The 17,353-nt window shown below is 62.0% G+C and overlaps 2 protein-coding genes and 1 long non-coding RNA gene across 3 annotated transcripts; 2 read left to right on the top strand and 1 right to left on the bottom strand.

The window, feature by feature from the left end:
• The first annotated feature begins 6,563 nt into the window (after window positions 1-6,563).
• NAXE (NAD(P)HX epimerase) lies at window positions 6,564-8,814 on the top strand. Its single transcript, XM_068995130.1, has 6 exons — window positions 6,564-6,823; window positions 7,109-7,217; window positions 7,633-7,743; window positions 7,870-7,983; window positions 8,063-8,210; window positions 8,293-8,814. The coding sequence occupies exons 1-6, from the start codon at window positions 6,642-6,644 to the stop codon at window positions 8,493-8,495; spliced, it is 867 nt and encodes a 288-aa protein (XP_068851231.1). The 5' UTR covers window positions 6,564-6,641; the 3' UTR covers window positions 8,496-8,814.
• LOC138098547 (G patch domain-containing protein 4) lies at window positions 8,774-11,401 on the bottom strand. The gene is made up of 7 exons (XM_068995129.1): window positions 11,187-11,401; window positions 10,701-10,774; window positions 10,526-10,618; window positions 10,189-10,296; window positions 9,977-10,077; window positions 9,806-9,856; window positions 8,774-9,680 (listed from the first exon to the last, which is right to left on the bottom strand). The coding sequence occupies exons 1-7, from the start codon at window positions 11,251-11,253 to the stop codon at window positions 9,089-9,091; spliced, it is 1,086 nt and encodes a 361-aa protein (XP_068851230.1). The 5' UTR covers window positions 11,254-11,401; the 3' UTR covers window positions 8,774-9,088.
• Window positions 11,402-11,778: 377 nt separating this feature from the next.
• On the top strand, window positions 11,779-14,858 carry LOC138098550 (uncharacterized). The gene is made up of 2 exons (XR_011146627.1): window positions 11,779-11,893; window positions 14,565-14,858. It is a non-coding gene; the product is annotated as an uncharacterized lncRNA (long non-coding RNA).
• The last annotated feature ends 2,495 nt before the right edge of the window (window positions 14,859-17,353 follow it).

Genomic DNA, 17,353 nt, shown 5'->3' on the forward strand with positions numbered 1-17,353 from the left:
CAGTGCAGGAGGGCCCAGAGCCAGCACCCGGGGAGGAGGTGGGGAGCACAGCTGCAGGTTTGGGGTCCTTTGACACTGCTGGAGGCATCCACGACTTCTGGGGGGCACCCAGCTGCCCCCCAACAAACCATTCCTCAAAATATGTCCCCCCTGGCACCTTGCCACCGCCGTCCCTCTACCCACATCCAGACATGCCTGTCCCCCCTCAACCCCCTGCACCCCTAGACCGGACCGCTCCTCCCATCTCTCTGCACACCCACACGTCCCTGTCCCCCCCCGCACCCCACACCTGCCTGCCCCCCCAGACTTACCTATCCCCTCGCATTCCCCTGCACCCCCAGACCCATCTGTCTTCCCCCAGCTCGCTGCACCCCAGACTCGTCCCCCTCCACCGCGGACGTGCCCGCTGCCTTCATCCTCCCGCACCCCCACCCGGCAACTCCCCCGGTGCCGGTCACTCACAGCGCCCCGGCCCCGCTCCCTCCATGGCCGCGCTGGCTCCGGTGGCTCCGCCCGCGGTTTGAATCTCCCGCCGCCCACGTGGCCCCGCGCGGGGGCTGCCGGGCACCGGGAGCGGCGGCACCGGGAGCGGCACCGGGAGCGGCACCGGGACCGGCACCGGGAGCGGCACCGGGAGCGGCGGCACCGGGACCCGCACCGGGAGCGGCACCGGGAGCGGCAGCACTGGGACCGGCACCGGGAGCGGCGGCACCGGGAGCGGCGGCACCGGGACCCGCACCGGGAGCGGCACCGGGAGCGGCGGCACCGGGACCCGCACCGGGACCCGCACCGGGAGTGGCGGCACCGGGAGCGGCACCGGGAGCGGCACCGGGAGCGGCGGCACCGGGACCCGCACCGGGGAGCTCCGGGAACACCGAGCGTGCGGGGAGGGGACACACACCGAAGGAGCGAGGGGATCCCCGGGTTGCAGGAGGACCCTTGGGGTGCAGGGGCTGGGCACACACCGGGGTGCCGGGGGAACTTGTTATAAATGTACTGCGGTATTGGCTTTTCGCGTGTTACAAAATTATTATGAATGTATTGTGACGTTGGTTTTTGCATGCTGCTTATTGTTTGGGGGGGGGCTTTGCCTCGGTTCTGTAATGTAATGGTGTAGAATGTCTGTTGTTTGTGTGGTCAGTTTGGGAAGGATGGGGGGGGGGGTCTTCACATTCCTGGAAAATCTTATCAGAAGAAAAGAACCCGAAACCAGACGGAATGGAACCAAGGAAGCGATAAGGCTGATGATGATACTCAGCAACTCCAAAGAATTAATGAATTATGCATGATGGTGATGAATACGAAATAAGCGATGTACTTTTAAAGACGATCTTTTGGATGTAAAGGTGTGCCTTTGGCTCTCTGCCGAAGCACCCGGCCGGCCGTAACACCCTTTTTGTTGTTGTCTCCTAATTGTCCCTTTTATTAAATTTTTCTTAAAATTTTACTAAGAGTGAACCTCGTTTTTCACAAACTCCTGGGTGAAAGGCCAAGCGAGGGCTGCTGGGGGACTCCACGGGCTGTGCCAAGGGGTCAGCGCTGTGCCACACCAAGGACGTGCCACCCGGCCCCAGCGTACCCTGTACCCTCGCTGCCCTGAGCCCATCCATCAACCTGCTCCACAGCATGAAGCTGCCCCTGTGTGGAGCAAGCCCCCAGCACCTGCCACAAGCTGTTGAGACAGCGAGGAGCCGGTTGTGTCATTCATCACACGGCTGTCCTGTCCATCACACGGCTGTCCTGTCCATCACACAGTTTTCCCATCCATCCATCACAGGTCTCACGCTGGCACTGCTGCACTGAGTTGCCATGGCACTGCACACCACGCTGGTGACAGGGATGAAACTGGAGCCGGTGGGGCCATTGCCGGATGTGCTTTCCCAGGAACAGGCCTGGCTTTGTCCCAGCCTGTGCCACTGCCTGGCACGCTCCTGTCGCTCAGAACCCGGCTGTGCTCCAGCACTAGGCACCAGCATCCATCACCGGGGCTGCGACCCGCTCCAGGCAACTTTCCAGGCAGCCCAAGTGCGGAGGCCCCTCAGACATCCTCATCCCTGCATCAGAGAGCCGTGGCTTGTGGCAGCGATGCGGCTGCAGCAGCAGGGATGCCCCGTTCCTCCGCTCCCCGCTCTCGGCACCCTTTGCACCTGAAGAGCAAACAGTAAGTGTGTACAACCGGTTATTCTGCCTCCCAAAAAGGCACCCTGGGAACATCCCACTCCACGCTGTGGTGTCCCTCCTCCTCCCCCAATGACGTCTTTCCTCTCTGGTGGCCACCAAGGTTTGCCAGGTCCTCCATGGAAAGGCCTTTTTCCTTCCTGAAACTTATTAGCAAGCAGGCTACAATTCATCCCTAATTTTTCATAAATAATATAAAATAACGCTGCATGTTTGAAGTGCTCCCTGGCAGGACCATGCTGGCTTGGCTGCCTAAGTACCTCTCTGTCTTGCAGGCAGGTCGCTGCCCCTGCCCATGGATTCGGAAGAGGCTGCTGACCAGGGAGCGAAGCCCACCACCCCCACACACCCCACCACCCCCTCTGCCTCCACCACCACCACCACCCCTGCAGCCCCCACAGCCCCCACCAGCTGCAAGAAGAGCTGGAAGAAGAAGGAGAAGGCCGAGGCCAGGGAAGCTGCCCGGGAGGGAGGGGATGAGGCGGCAGGGCGGGTGGCTGCGATCGAGGGCCTCACACGAGCCGGGCACCGGGCGCTGGCACTGGGCGCCGGGCGGGAGGCAGTGGGGTGCTTCAGGAAGGCCCTGCTCCTCTCCAGGGACATGGTGAGCCCCCAGCTCCACAGGGCTTGTGCCTTCAACTTGGGGGCTGCCTACGTGGAGACTGGGAAGCCCAAAAAGGGCCTTGAGTTCCTCCTCCAGGCCCAGCCCTCAGAAGCAGAGAGCAGGGACCACTTGGGGAGCCTTTATTTCAACGTCGGGGCGGCTCATGAAGGGCTCCGGGATTTTCCAAAGGCTTTGGAGCGTTTTGAGAAAGTCGCCGGCCACGCCAGTGCTGCTCAGGCTGGCGGCCGAGCAGGGACCTGCGTGCAGATGGGCTGCTGCTACCTGGGGATGCGGGAGCCGGCGCGGGCTGCGCGGTGCTTCCTGGACGCGGCGCAGACCTACGCGGCGGCCGAGAGCCCCGAAGCCGCGGCGGTGGCTCTGAGCAGGGCGAGCGGCTCCATGCTGCAGAGCCGGCGGTTCCGGGCGGCAGAGATCGCCAGGGTCCTCGCCCGGTGCCGCTCGCTCTGCGAGAGCATCCCCGACCTGGCCCTGCGAGGTAACGCTGCGCCGCACCCTTCGTTCTCCGGGCCTTGGGGAGCAGCTCCCACCCCTGCTTTTCCTCTCTGCCCCCAGGGAAACTCTACAACGACATCGGCCTCGGCTACTCCCAGCTCCACATCTTCTCCCTGGCTGCCGAGAGCTTTGAGCGGGCCCTCGGGCTCTGCGGTGCGGAGCCGGAGCGGGACGGGCGCCGGGAGGCTGCGCTGCTGCAGAACTTGGGTGCTGCCCAAAACGCCCTGCGCTGCTTCGGCTCGGCGCTGGGCTGGCACCGGCGTGCGGCCGCGCTACACGGTAGGTCACACCGGTATCTCTGGCTCTTGGCTTTGCCGGATGTGCCGGCTCGGGATGGAGCCCTGTGTTCGCAACTCCAGGTGCTCTGGGGAACCGGAGGGCTCAGGGGCAGTGCTTTGGGAACCTGGCGTATGCCTGCAGCCAGCTCGGGAACCATGGAGCTGCCGCGGAGAACTACCTGCACGCCCTGCAAGCCTTCCGGGACTCGGGTGAGGGAAGGCACAGGCACCCCCCGGGGGCAGTCTGCAGCATCCGGGTGCCGAGTGGACTCAAGCTGGGTGATGCTGCCTGCCGGGGATCTGGGCTGAGCCGGGACCGATGCAGCCCTTTGCCTCCCAGGGGACTTGCAGGGGCAGTGGCAAGCGTGCGAGGGGCTGGGCGCAGCATGCTTCCATCTGGGAGACCCCCAGAAAGCCATCGGGCACTATCAGGAGGCCCTGATTTTGCTTTCCCACTGTCAGGTAAGGCATGATGGGGCACCCCCAGGGCCAGACCCTCCTGTGCATCATGGGGCACTGGCCTCAGCCCTGGGGCACACCCACTCAGCCCATCGTACATGCGGGCTCTCTCCACCGCAGGACAGCCCCAGAGCTGCCCACAAACGGGTCGTGCACAAGCTCACGGATGCCATCCAGCACCGACTCCGTCTTAGCCACCTCTCTTACCAGGGGGGCTGGGCACCCACCCCAGCCGTGGTGAGCATCACCCAGGGCATGGGACACTCTGGGGGGCTGGGAACTGGGACCCCAATAGGGGTTGTGGCAAGAGGTGCCTGAGTTTGCTGGGCAGAGGGACACACGTGTTAATCCCATCAGGAGCCCAGCCAGCTGCAGTTTTGCTCCACACTGCCCCGTGCCAGCAGGACATGGCTCCAGGGGAGTGAGGTGTGAGTAGGAAAGCTGCCATTGTCTCTCTCCTTCCTCTGGAATGAGTTTCCAGCATCATGCAGGAGACAAGCCTTCCTTCCTTCACTCCATGTCCTTCAGGTGGAAAGCCCAGGCTGCAGACGAGCTGCTCATGTGTGTGCCAGGAGCACGTCCCAGGCATTCAGGTGAGAGGGTGCAAACTAAACGTGGGATTGAGGCATCCAGGCAATTCCTGACAGAGCTGAGGCTTTGGCCCAGTCTGATACTGTGTTCTTGCCTCTTTGTCCTTCCTTCCTGGAGGCACAGGAGTGGCCCCAACTGGTGGTCTCGCACTGGAGCCCTGCAACGCACATGGCCTCCTGGGCACCTCTGGGGAGGATGATGATGGTCCCAGCTCAGCTCCAGGGAATCACAGTGAGCCCAAGGCTAACAGGTGGGTGAGCAAGGGAAAGGCACATCAGTACAGCCCCTGGCACCCAAATATCTCTTCAGCACAAGGGACTTCTCCTGTTTAATGGTGAAAATGCAGAGATTTTTAAAGATACATAATGCTGGGTAGCGCGTTTGGGGTAATTCCAGCTAGATCCTAGGGAGGGTTCAATCACGATGTGATGGGGAGCGTTTGTCAGAGATGCTGTCCAGAACCCCCACATGAGGTTCACTTGTCTCTCAGTAAGAGGACCACCAGCTCCCTGCACCCGGCCAAGCCGCCCCATGCCGGCCCCCGGCTACGTAAGTACCACACGCAACCAGAGCTTGGCTTCCCCAGCGAGCCCAGGCCTGTGGGTCTCACACTGCATTCCTCAGGGCATCAAAACCACCAAACCCTCCATCCAAGGGCTCCAGAGCGGTAGGTGATGCCTTGGGGGAGTGGGCAAAGGAGTGGATGGGAGGTTTGGGCTCCAGAGTGTCCTCTGAGGGGAGGGTTCACGGGTGGAGACCCCAGCAGGGCTTGGGACACTCCTTTTTCTTGGAATGGACATGGCCCCAAGCCTAAAGTCACAGGGGCTGGGGATTTTGGCACCTTGTAGCCAACATCAAAACCACACCCTATGGATGAGGCAGGGTGGTTTCCAGGACCCTGGTATGAACCTCCTGCCCACTCCTGCCTTCCAGTGCTTAAAGGGGCTCCAACAGAGCTAGAGAGGGACTTTGGACAAGGGCCTGGAGTGACAGGACAAGGAGAAATGGCCTCTCACTGCCAGAGGACAGGGTTAGATGGGATATTGGGAAGGAATTCTTGGCTGTGAGGGTGGTGCGGATGCCCTGGCACAGGTTGCCCAGAGAAGCTGTGGCTGCCCCACCCCTGGAAGTGTCCAAGGCCAGGTTGGACAAGGCTTGGAGCAACCTGGGCTAGTGGAAGGTGTCCCTGCTATGGCAGAAGGGTGGGACGAGATGGGCTTTAAGATCCCTTCCCACCCAGAACAGTCTGTGATTCCGTAATTTGATTATTCCATTTTGCATCCTGCTGGACACCCTCACTCCCCGTGATGCTTCCATGACCTCGCAGCCTCGACGATGACCCCACTACTGCCGGTTGCTGGTCCCGCCGGGGACCTCGCACGGGGACCAGGACTCTGTCCCTCCTCTGCAGCCTCCTGTGACCAGGAGGACACCGGGGGGTGTTTCTCGGGGGGCCTGTGCAGGCCCAAACCGGAGGGGGGGGCGTTGAGCCAACACGGTTTTGACCCCGCTCCGTTTCCGCCATCCTTTGCACGTCGCGGTCCCAAGGAGGAAATGAGGGGGCTGGCGGGGCCGCGGGGGCGCGGCAGGGCCTGGAGGCACCGCGGCAGGGCCGGGAGAGACCGCGGCCCGGCCCGGGAGAGACCGCGGCACGGCCCGGAGAGACCGCGGCCCGGCCCGGGAGAGACCGCGGCCCGGCCCGGAGAGACCGCGGCCCGGCCCGGGAGAGACCGCGGCACGGCCCGGGAGAGACCGCGGCACGGCCCGGGAGAGACCGCGGCCCGGCCCGGGAGAGACCGCGGCCCGGCCCGGAGGCACCGCGGCCCGGCCCGGAGGCACCGCGGCCCGGCCCGGAGGCACCGCGGCCTCTGCGCGGCTCCGCCCCGGCCCCGCCGCGCGATGAAGGGCGCTCCGCCCCGGGGCGGCCCCGCGCCTGCTCCGTGGAGCGCTGGGTGCCGGTCGGGGCCGTACCGGGCGGTATCGAGCCGTAGCGGGCCGTACCAGGCCGTGCCCGCCGCATGCCGAGCCCCCGCGCACTGCTGGGGCTGGGGCTGCTGGTGGCGGCGGCGCGGGCGGGCGGGCGGTGCCGGGGCTGGGGCTGGGAGCGGCACTGGGACCGGGAGCGGTGTCGGTGCCTTCCCCGCCGCGCCATGCACGTCCCCAGCGCGGGGTCCGGCCCGACGGGGCTCCGCTTCCTGGGGTAGGGCCGGGGGAAGGAGGGAGGTGGGAGAGGAGGCGGGGAGTGCTTGGGGGGTGGAGGCGGCACGGGGCGGGGGTGCGGGCGGGCAGGACGGGATCCGGGCGGGCTGAGGGGTGCGGGGGGTCGGGCAGGACACGGGGTTGGGGTGCAGATGTACGCGGGGGCTCAGCTAGACCCTGTGTGTGTCCCCCCCCGGCTCATGCTAAGTCGAGGGGATCATAGCAGCCCCCAGGCTGGGCCTGGACGGGTTTTGCGAGTACCCAGAGGTGCCATCTCCCACCCCAGGCAGGAGGAGGCCCAGGCCATCGACCAGGAGCTCTTCACTGAGTACAAGTTCAGCGTGGACCAGCTGATGGAGCTGGCGGGGCTGAGCTGTGCTACTGCCATTGCCAAGGTGGGGGTCCTGGGGGGCAGAAGGGGGTCCTGGCACTGTGGGCTGAGCTGCACCACTGCCAGCAGCAATGTGGGGTCCTGATATCGTGTCCTGAGCTGTGCCACTGCCAGGGTGGGTGCCCGGGAGGTGCGTGGGGGTCCTGGGGGAGAGTTCACTCACAGCACTATGGGCTGAGTGCTATCACCGCCATCAACAAGTGGGACCCCAGAGGGCAAGGGAGAGTTCTGGGAGGTGCTAGCATTGTGTACCAAGGTGGGCACCAGCAAGGTGGGCACCAGCAAGGCAGATGGTGATCCTGGGAGTGGTCCCAGTCCCATGGGCATGCCAGTCCCAAGGTTGGGGTCTGGAGCAATCCTGGCCCCATGGCGTGGGCCCACTTCCCCATCATAACCCTGTGCCTCTTACCCCCCATCAGGCCTACCCACCCAGCTCCTTCACCACGAGCCAGCCCACTGTGCTGGTGGTCTGCGGGCCAGGGAACAACGGCGGTGATGGGCTGGTCTGCGCCCGGCACCTGAAGATGTTTGTGAGTCTTGCACAGGCAGCCGCAGGGTCCCTGTGTCCCCCTGTACCTATGGGCTCCAGGGTCCCACTCCTCTGGCTGCTGCTGGTGCCAGAGTGGGATTAGTTCAGGTCCCTTCTGTGCTTGCAGGGCTACCAGCCAACCGTGTATTACCCCAAGCGCCCCAGCAAGCCGCTCTTTGAAGGTTTGACTACCCAGTGCAAGAAGATGGATATTCCCTTCCTCCCCGAGTTCCCAGCTGAGGTGAGCAGCCCCCTTGGGAGCACCTGCCCCTGGAGCTGTGGCCGGGACTGCCCTTCACCTGCTGCTGTGCCTGCTGCAGGCTGCGTTCATCGACGAGCTCTACGGCCTGGTGGTGGATGCGATTTTTGGCTTCAGCTTCAAGGGAGCGGTGCGGGAGCCCTTTGGCAGCATCCTCAGCACCCTCGAGCGCGTCACGGTGCCCATCGCCAGCATCGACATCCCCTCAGGTGAGTACTGGCTGCACCTGCCGGAGGAAGGTGCCTGGCCAGGGTGGTCCCAGCTCCAGCCTGGCCACGGGGCTCGTTGCAGGCTGGGACGTGGAGAAGGGGAAGGCAGATGGCCTCCAGCCCGACATGCTCATCTCCCTCACGGCGCCCAAGAAGGCGGCGATGCATTTCACCGGCCGGTACCACTTCCTTGGGGGCAGGTTTGTGCCCCCCGCGCTCCAGGAGAAATACGCTCTAAACCTGCCGGCGTACCCCAGCACAGACTGCGTCCTGCAGCTGACCTAGAGCTGGGGCCAGAGGGGCTGGGGGGGCCAGGCTTGGCTTCAGCACTGCACACCAGGGCCAAATTCTGCCCAAGCCTCTGCTAGGAGGGTGCTCAGCACCTCACCGGGCTTCAGCGTGACACAGCAGGATCGAAGGTCACTGCAGACAGAAGGCCCAGGAGGTGGGAGTGGTGAGGGCTGCAGGGGGTTTGGGGTTTCTGCCTAATCCAAGTGCTACGGGTGTAAAGGTGACCTGGGATCCAGGGCTCTGCCACTCACAGCACCATTCACCCTTCAGGATAGTCTGATTACAATAAAGATTTATTCATGCCCTTGAAAAAGTATTTCAGTACTCTGCAGGGTCTGACAGGCCCACAGCAAATGGGTCCCTGCTGCAGAGCCTGGGAGAAACCAGGGTCACCCCTGAAGGTTCAGGTGGTGAAGTAAAGCTTGATCCAGCTCCAGACCAACCTGTCCTAGCCCAGCATGCCCACAGTGCTGGGCTACATCTGGAATGGGCTCAGAGCACCCCTGGGCACCCACCAGCACCAGGATCAGGACCCTTACAGCCAGGTGGGACTGGCAGCTGCACAGCATGGCAGCCATGTTACTTGCTCACTCTGGCTCCTTCTTCCTCTTCCTCTTCTTCTTCTTCTTCTTTGTAGGGCTGTGTCCCAAGTTTGGCTCATCTGTGTCTTCTAGAGGTATGTCTGTCTCAGCCAACTCTTCTTTGTCCTCCTCTTCCTGCTTCTTCTTCTTCTTCTTCCTCCTCTTTGCAGCCTTTCCCTCCCCTTCTACCACCTCCTCTTCTGTGCTTAGCTCTGGCTTCTTTTTCTTCTTCCTCTTCATGACCTTCCCCTCCTCTCCTGATATCTCTTCTCCACAATGCTCTGTGACCTTCTTCCTCTTCTTCCTCATGACCTCTTCCTCTCCTGTCAGCTCCTCTTCTCTGCTTCGCCCCTGGTTCTTCATCTTCACAACCTTTTCTTCTTCCAACACCTCCTCCTGTTCTCTGTTTGGCTCCTGGCTCTGTGGCACCTTGGGGCTGGCTCCATCCCTGGACTGTTTCCTTTTCTTCTTTTTGCCCTGGCTGCTCTCTGGGGGCTCCTGCTGCCGCTCCCTTTGCTGGTATGTGGCCAGGAAGGCTCGTTCCTGCTCCTCCAGGCGTGCCAGCTTGGCACTCATGGTCAGGCCGTGACGGGCACCCCTGCAATGACCGCAGGCAGTGAGGAATGGCACCTCCCCAGCAGGGAACGTGTTCCCCAGCCCAGCCTGCTCAACAGCCCCTGCAAGGAGGGGGCAGCCCAGCCGTGCAACCCACCAGCCACTCACTTGTGCGCCGTGCGGCCCCCACACGCCTGCACCAGCTCCTCGTCCGTCAGCCTGCGGGACACAGACAGGATGTGTCACCCCCAGCATCCGTGTGGGGGGAACAGGGTCTGGAGCAGGGCTCCACCTTGCAGCCCTCGTCTCTCCCCATCGAGGGATGGGGCCCAGCCTCACCTCCTGACCGAAGAGAGGTCCAGCTTCTCCTCCTCCTCACTGCTCTCAGAGCTAGCGGGCAGTGTCACAGACTCCTCCCCACAGGCTGTGAGCGTGGCTGACTGCAGCACAGAGGGACTGTGAGAAGGGGGAACAAGGAAAACGGGGCTCTGGAGGCCACAGCAGCAATGGGCTGCGGGCCATGCAGCCCCCAAGCTCCTGGGGCCGGTTACCTTCACGAAGCGGCCGTACAGCAGGCTCCCACTGTTGCCAGCCTTGCGCGGCTTCTTATTGCTGATCCTGCCTCCCTGCTCCGAAAGCGCCTTCACAGAGATACCATCCTGGGTGAGAAAAGGCAAAGGGCTTGGGAATGATCTGTCCGAGAGGCTTTGCCCCTCCAGCAGCACCTCTCCACCACCACAGTCCCTGCACACGGTGCTGCTTGCTGACAGGGGCTGGGGCTGGTAGGACACAGTGGCAGTACAGGAGCCAGCGAAGGGAACACCTCCCCTGCCTTCAACCCCATCCCTGTCCAACCGGGGTGCCTCCGCCACCCCGCAGCCTTCCTACCTGCCCGGCCTCCACGGCGATGTTGGCAGCCGCCTCGTTGAAGACGTGGTCCCACCAGTGGAAGGTGAAGGGCTCCGCCGCGTCGTGTCCCACCTGCGGGGTGCAGAGGAGCCGCCGGAATGGCTGCGGTGGGCAGCGGGCCGCGGGCCAGGGCCGGGCGGGGATCGGCACTCACCCCCGCCGTGTCGCACTTCACCTTCACCCGGATGGCCTCGGCGATGCCGTCCTCCCGCCGGCCCAGCCCCTGCCCTGCGGACCAGGCACCCGTCACCCCCGCACGGCCGGGGGCACCGGGGGCTGCAGGACCCCGAGGGCCGGGGGTGAGGTCCAGACCGCGTCCTGCAGAGGAACAGGGGGGGGGGGGGGCGGGCTCTGGGGACCACTGAGGCCTGGGGTGGGGACCTGGGGGCTGCCGGGGTCTGCAGGGTCCCGGGGCTTAGGAGTGGCTGTGTTCTGGAGGGAGCCGGGGCCTGGTAGGGGAAGACGGGGCTTGGGGGGCACATGGAGGGACACGGGGCCTGGGAGAGGGAGCCGGGGCTTGGGAGGGGATAGGAGTCTGGGGGAGCCGGGGCTTGGGGGGCAGCCGGGGGCGCTCAGGGAAGGCCAAGGTGGGGCAGGACAGTCCGGGGACCGCGGTCCGGGGACCCCCGTCCGGCCCCACCTCGGCGCCAGCCGTGCCGCCTCAGCTGGGTCTCGGCGAACAGCATCCCGCGGCCCGGCGCGCTCATGGTCCGGCGGATCCGGGGGATCCCGGGGGATCCCGGAGGGTCCCGTTGTGTCCCGGGGGTCCCGTTGTGTCCCGGGGGTCCCGTTGTGTCCCGGGGGTCCCGGGAACCGCAGCACGAGGCGGGGCGGGGCACGGCCGGGGCGCCGGGAAGGGACCGCGCGCATGCGCGAGGGGCGGGGCCGAGAGCGCGGCGGGGGCGGGGGGTGTCACGGACGGGGGTACGAGGGCAGGGGGGTGTCACGGACATGGGGACGGGACGGGGGTGTCACGGACGGGGGGACGGGGGCACGGGGGTGTCACGGACATGGGGACGGGACGGGGGTGTCACGGACGGGGGGACGGGGGCACGGGGGTGTCACGGACATGGGGACGGGACGGGGGTACGGGGGTGTCACGGACATGGGGACGGGGGGACGGGGGCACGTGGGTGTCACGGACATGGGGACGGGGGCACGGGGGTGTCACGGACACGGGGATGGTGGCATACACGGACATGGCGACATGAGAGACGTGAACATACAGACGGGGAATACACGGACACGGGGACGGGGATACACGGACACGGGGACATGAACACGGCAACAGGAGGATACGCAGACGGGGAGACACGGGCGCGGGGACACACGGACACCGGGACACAGGTGTGCACACACGTACGAAACCATGCATACGGGTGTGCACATACCCGCGTCTGCACCCGTGCTCACGCACGCACACGCACACACGTGTACATGCTGGCACGCGAGCGTGTGCACACAGACCTGTGCACATGCCCACGCACGGGTGCACACACAGATACCCCCGTGTGTGTGAGCATGACACGCATACACCCACCCCTCCTCGGCTGCTGAGCGAAGCACACACCCCTGCTGGGTGTGCCACGGGGACACGCACTCACACACAGAGCTGGCACTGTCCTGCACACTCACACACACACACACACATTCACACACAGAGCTGGCACTGCCCTGCACACTCACACACACACACACACACTCACACACAGAGCTGGCACTGCCCTGCACACTCACACACACACACACACACTCACACATAGAGCTGGCACTGCCCTGCACACTCACACACACACACATAGTCACACACAGAGCTGGCACTGCCCTGCACACTCACACACACACACACACACAGACACACACAGAGCTGGCACTGCCCTGCACACTCACACACACAGACACAGACACACACAGAGCTGGCACTGCCCTGCACACTCACACACACAGAGACACAGACACAGACACACACAGAGCTGGCACTGCCCTGCACACACACACAGAGACACACACAGAGCTGGCACTGCCCTGCACACTCACACACACACACACTCACACACAGAGCTGGCACTGCCCTGCACACTCACACACACACACATAGTCACACACAGAGCTGGCACTGCCCTGCACACACTCACACACACACACACAGTCACACTCACACAGAGCTGACACTGCCCTGCACACTCACACTCACACACACACACACAGAGCTGGCACTGCCCTGCACACACTCACACACACACACACGCTTACCCTCCCGGTTCCAGTGCACGTCCTGTTCCTGCTCCCCGCATGGCGCCTGCACACCTGCCTCTGCCGTGTGTCACACACGCGTGTGCCCGCTGCTGCCACCTGCTTTGCGTGTGCTGCTGCTGCTATGGGCCGGGGCTGGGGAGTCCTGCAGCCCCAGAGCGGGTGGGGGTGTGTGCGTACATGTGTGTGTGTGTGTGCATGTGTGTGTGCGTGTGTGTGTGTACATGTGTGTGTGTGCAGCCACGTGTGTGCCCGTGCCCAGCCAGGAGTCTGGTGGTTGCCCCATCAGAGCCTTGGCCTCGTCCTTCACAGCCTGTCCCTGCAGCTGCTGCTCAGGGCTGTCCCCAAGGCCACCGTGCTGTCCCAAGGGCCACTTTCCTGCCCAGCTGCCGTCCCTGCCAGCACCCTGAGCTCTATGCCCACAGAGCAGGGGACACCCACGCCCACCCCTTACCCACTGTCCAGGATGGGTGATGCTGCACAGATGGGGATACACCCCTGTGTCAGCATTCCCTGGATGTGCCTTTGCTCTGGCAGCAGGAGCAGAACCGGGTCCGGAGGGGGAGGCAGCACTTGGGAGTCCCCGTTCAAATGCCTTAGACTGCCCTGCACTGAGCTCCAGCGGGAGAGCCCAGAGCTGGCATTGACCCCTGCATGTCACGGCTCCACTGAACACTGGCAGAGACAAACGGATGGGCAACAGCCCCTGGGGGACCAGGGTGCCAGGGGAGGTGCAAAATGTGCAGAGGGATCATCTACAGGGTGTACCTGGCAGGGCACGCACAGGGCATGCATGTGCAAGGTGTGCAGCGGGGAGTGCAGGGTGTGATGACAGGGCGTGTGCAGGGTGTGGGGTGTGCCAGGTACGCAGTGGGGGCACGTGGGCTGCGAGCTGGGCAGTGGCGTGTGTGGCCACGTACAGCCAAGGCACCAGCTCCATACTTTGCTCTGCTGCAGCCCTCACACACGACAGCTGAGAAATCGAGGGATGACTCCTCCCCTGCTCCAGCCCTGCCAGCATCACTCCCGCAGCTTTGTTTCCCCACTTCTCCTTCCACTCGCCTTGATAAGTGGGGCTTATCCCCAGGGAAGCGTGAGCTGGGAGCCTGCAGCAGCCCTGAGCCTGGGGAGCAGCAGCCTTGGCTGCTCCATGTTTTACCACTCTTCTACTCTGTCTGCTGGGATAAATAAGCAGCGATGACCTTTGCGGAGGAGCCATCTCCTGGCTGCACCCCAGATGTCTCACAGAGCAGGGAAACCAAGGCAGCCAAGGAAGGGGCATGTTCCCACCAGGGTATCCAGGAAAACATGAGCAGGGCAGGATAGAAGATTCCAGTGCCACAAAATCTGCCAAAAGCTGAGCCTCTTCTTGGGGTGGTGTGGGAAGCCAAGGGGCTTCTTCTCTGTCCCCTGCCAGAGCCAGGCTGGAGCTGCCCACTGGCTCCCAGGCAAGAGATAAGGACCAAGCTGGGGCTCAGCCCCATCGCTGCCATGGGGAGGACACTGGGCACAACCACCAGCCTTGTGTCACCACTGCCAGCAGCAGCCAAGGGCGGTGAAGCCCCTCAGGAACCCTGAACCCTCTCTTGGTGCACATTAGAAGCCCATGGGTCTTCGTGGGTGACACAGCCCCTGGTGCAGCTGTGGGTGCCAGCTGAGGGGCACCAGCCAGACCCAACCCTACGTGGTGCCACACAGATGCCCAGCAGACCTGGGGCAAAGGGCAGGTGCCCAAATACCTCCCCTCTCCCTTCTTTTCTCACAGGGCAACTCCAGCGAGGGGCTCTGGACCACCCTTCCCCTGTCAGCTCTGGGGCAGCCTGGAAGACTTGTGATTTTGCTATTTCCAAAGTCAAAGTGAGCAAACAACAAATGTCTGCCCCTGGGTACTGACTCCATGCTGGTGGACAGTGTCGGCTCTGGTATAGCCAACCCTGCAAGCTGGGAACACCCACAGCAAACTCCGCTGAACATGACCAGCACCAGCCAGGCAGCAACAGGAAACCAGGTGTCAGCTTGCTGGTGGAATTAAAAATAAACAATTTCAGAGAAACATGAATATGAGCCTAAATGTGCCATGGTCAGGTCCTGCAGCAGGGAGCTGTCAGGGCTGGCCATGGCCCAACCATGCTCTAAATCATGGTTTTCTGCCCTTAAATGCTGCTGAACTGGGCAGAGAGGCCGAGGAGCATCATTCAGCCCTTCCTCATGGCTCCTGTGGCTGAGCAAAGGTGCTGCAGCAGTCCCACATACACACATGCACATATATATTTTCCAAGCTATCCTACTCCATGACCTCCTAACCCCAGGATATTTCCTGACTGACCCTCTCTTGAGTCACTTTGAACTTGCCCCTCCATAGTCAGGGCTGTGGCCACAGGAAACCGCCCATACCACGGATCTTGGTAACCGAAAGAGTGGTTTCTTGAAAGCAATGTAGATGTTGGTTTCCTGCCATCTTTACCTCCTCCACATTTTAGAGGTTTGATTTCGAAGTTGGAAGCATTACACTGGGATATTGGGGGAAAAGGCTGCAGATCCCCTCCAAGGAAAGGGGGAGGAATGCAGTGGAAATATATCCTTGACAGCAGAAATCTCTCCCAATCAATCAGCTGGATTTGCCACTACCTGCTGCAGAAATTCCTTCTTTCATTATGTTTTAAAATAATTCTATTTATCAGAGTGAAATGAGAGGAAACAGTCAGTGAGAACACCTTTGGGCAATTCCTTCGGGAAGGAGAGGTATGGGAGCGAGAAAGTGCAGTCGTTCCTTTGGAAGTGGGCCTTTGAACAGCACATTACCAGGGATTAGGGGAAGCTCTGGAGGGGATTAAGGTTTCACTAAAAGGCTCCTTCTCACCAACCTTCAAAGCGCCTTTTCCTCCGGACCCTGGGAAGGCCAGATCTGCATCCCCTGTGGATACCAAAGACCAGACCCAGCTGCATCCACCTCCAAGCTCTCTCCCGGTGATCCCAGCCTCACTGTGTCCCACCACTGAGGAAGCTACAGGCCTGACCCTCCCAACTCTGCTTTGCAGTACAAGAGCAGCACAGCAAAGCCCCTGGGAGCAGCGTGGAATGGGCAGCTTTGCCAGACTGCTGGGGGAGGCTGGAGAGATGGGAGGTGGGATCAGATGGACACAAGAGGCTGCAGGCTGCCCTGTGTCTCTATTTTAGCATCTTGGCTGGTGGGCTGGCAGCAAGGGAGGAGTGATCCCAAAGTGGCACAAGAGCAGATGCTACAATGTGGAGAGACAGGAGGAATGTGTTTTTCCACTTAAACAAGAAAGACACACCAAGGACCGGCCAGCCTGTGAGGACTCATTGTGCCCTTTCAGGAGTTAAAGGGAACTTGTGAAAATGATGGACAAAGTCTTTTTATATGGACAGATAATGATGACTCAAGGAGAAATGATTTTAAACCAAAAGAGGGGAGACTTACGCTGGATATTGGAAGGAAATTGTTCCCTCTGAGGGTGGGGAGGCCCTGGTGCAGGTTGCCCAGAGAAGCTGCGGTTCTTCCATCCCTGGACATGTCCAAGGCCAGGTTGGACAGGGCTTGCAGCAACCTGGAACAGTGGAAGGTGTCCCTGCCCATGGCAGGGGTGTGGAATGAGATGAGCTATGAGGTCTCTTCCCACCCAAACCATCCTGGGATTCTCAGACTCCTGGGGACTCTCCTCAGCGGTTCACAGCCACCTGCACACACTGCGGCAGGATTCCTCCACCATGCAGGGATTTATTTCCAGTCAGCTTTGGAATCACCAAACTGCTCCATCCCTCCAAGTTCCTGTTCCAACACAGATCCCCTCACACACACAGATCCCTTGCACTGTGGTGACCGACACACTGAGGGGGTGGGAGGACTATTTCTACCTGGCCAGAAACAACATGGTTGGGAATAATTTTGCTCCTCAGAGGTTCAAAGTCACCATGGGGCTACATCTCCCTGTGACCCTGCGCACCCCCTCTGCTCCCTCCCTTCCCTGCTTACACCATCCATCCTCCCACGAGCACATTCCTTGCAAGAGCTGGTGTGTGCAGGGACACACAGACCTGGCAAGGGACACTGAAGAGATCCCAAGGCTCAGCCAGGCCTTTCCAGGAGTGTGTTTTGAGCTGCAAAGGGGCCAATCGGTAACATTTGGGAAGAGCTCTGACCCCACCAGCTCTGTGCAAACTTCCCTCATCTGAGGAGAGGTTGCACAAAGCAATCCACACGTTTGTGCACAGCCTCCAGAAGAGGTTAAAGCTGCTTTCTAAATCCTCCTCCAAGGGATTGGCAGTCTCATTAGGATGCACACACAGAGGCAGGAGCGTTTCCAGCCCTGTGTTTTCTCCACCGCCACCACCTACACTCTCAGCAACACGAACACCCATCGATCCCAGTTCCAGCTACGGAGCCAGCTGGGTGCAGCAGGTTTTACAGGTATGCAGCAAACCTGCTGTTCCCTCTCTGCCCAATCCTCCCACACTGAAAGAAACTTAGAACTATCAAATAACACTAACTCCCAGCTCTCAACAGTTCCGAGAGTTGCTAATTGCCAACTCTAA

The sequence above is a fragment of the Aphelocoma coerulescens genome, chromosome 25 (genome assembly GCF_041296385.1).
Source record: "Aphelocoma coerulescens isolate FSJ_1873_10779 chromosome 25, UR_Acoe_1.0, whole genome shotgun sequence".
NCBI classification, from domain to species: Eukaryota; Metazoa; Chordata; class Aves; order Passeriformes; family Corvidae; genus Aphelocoma; species Aphelocoma coerulescens.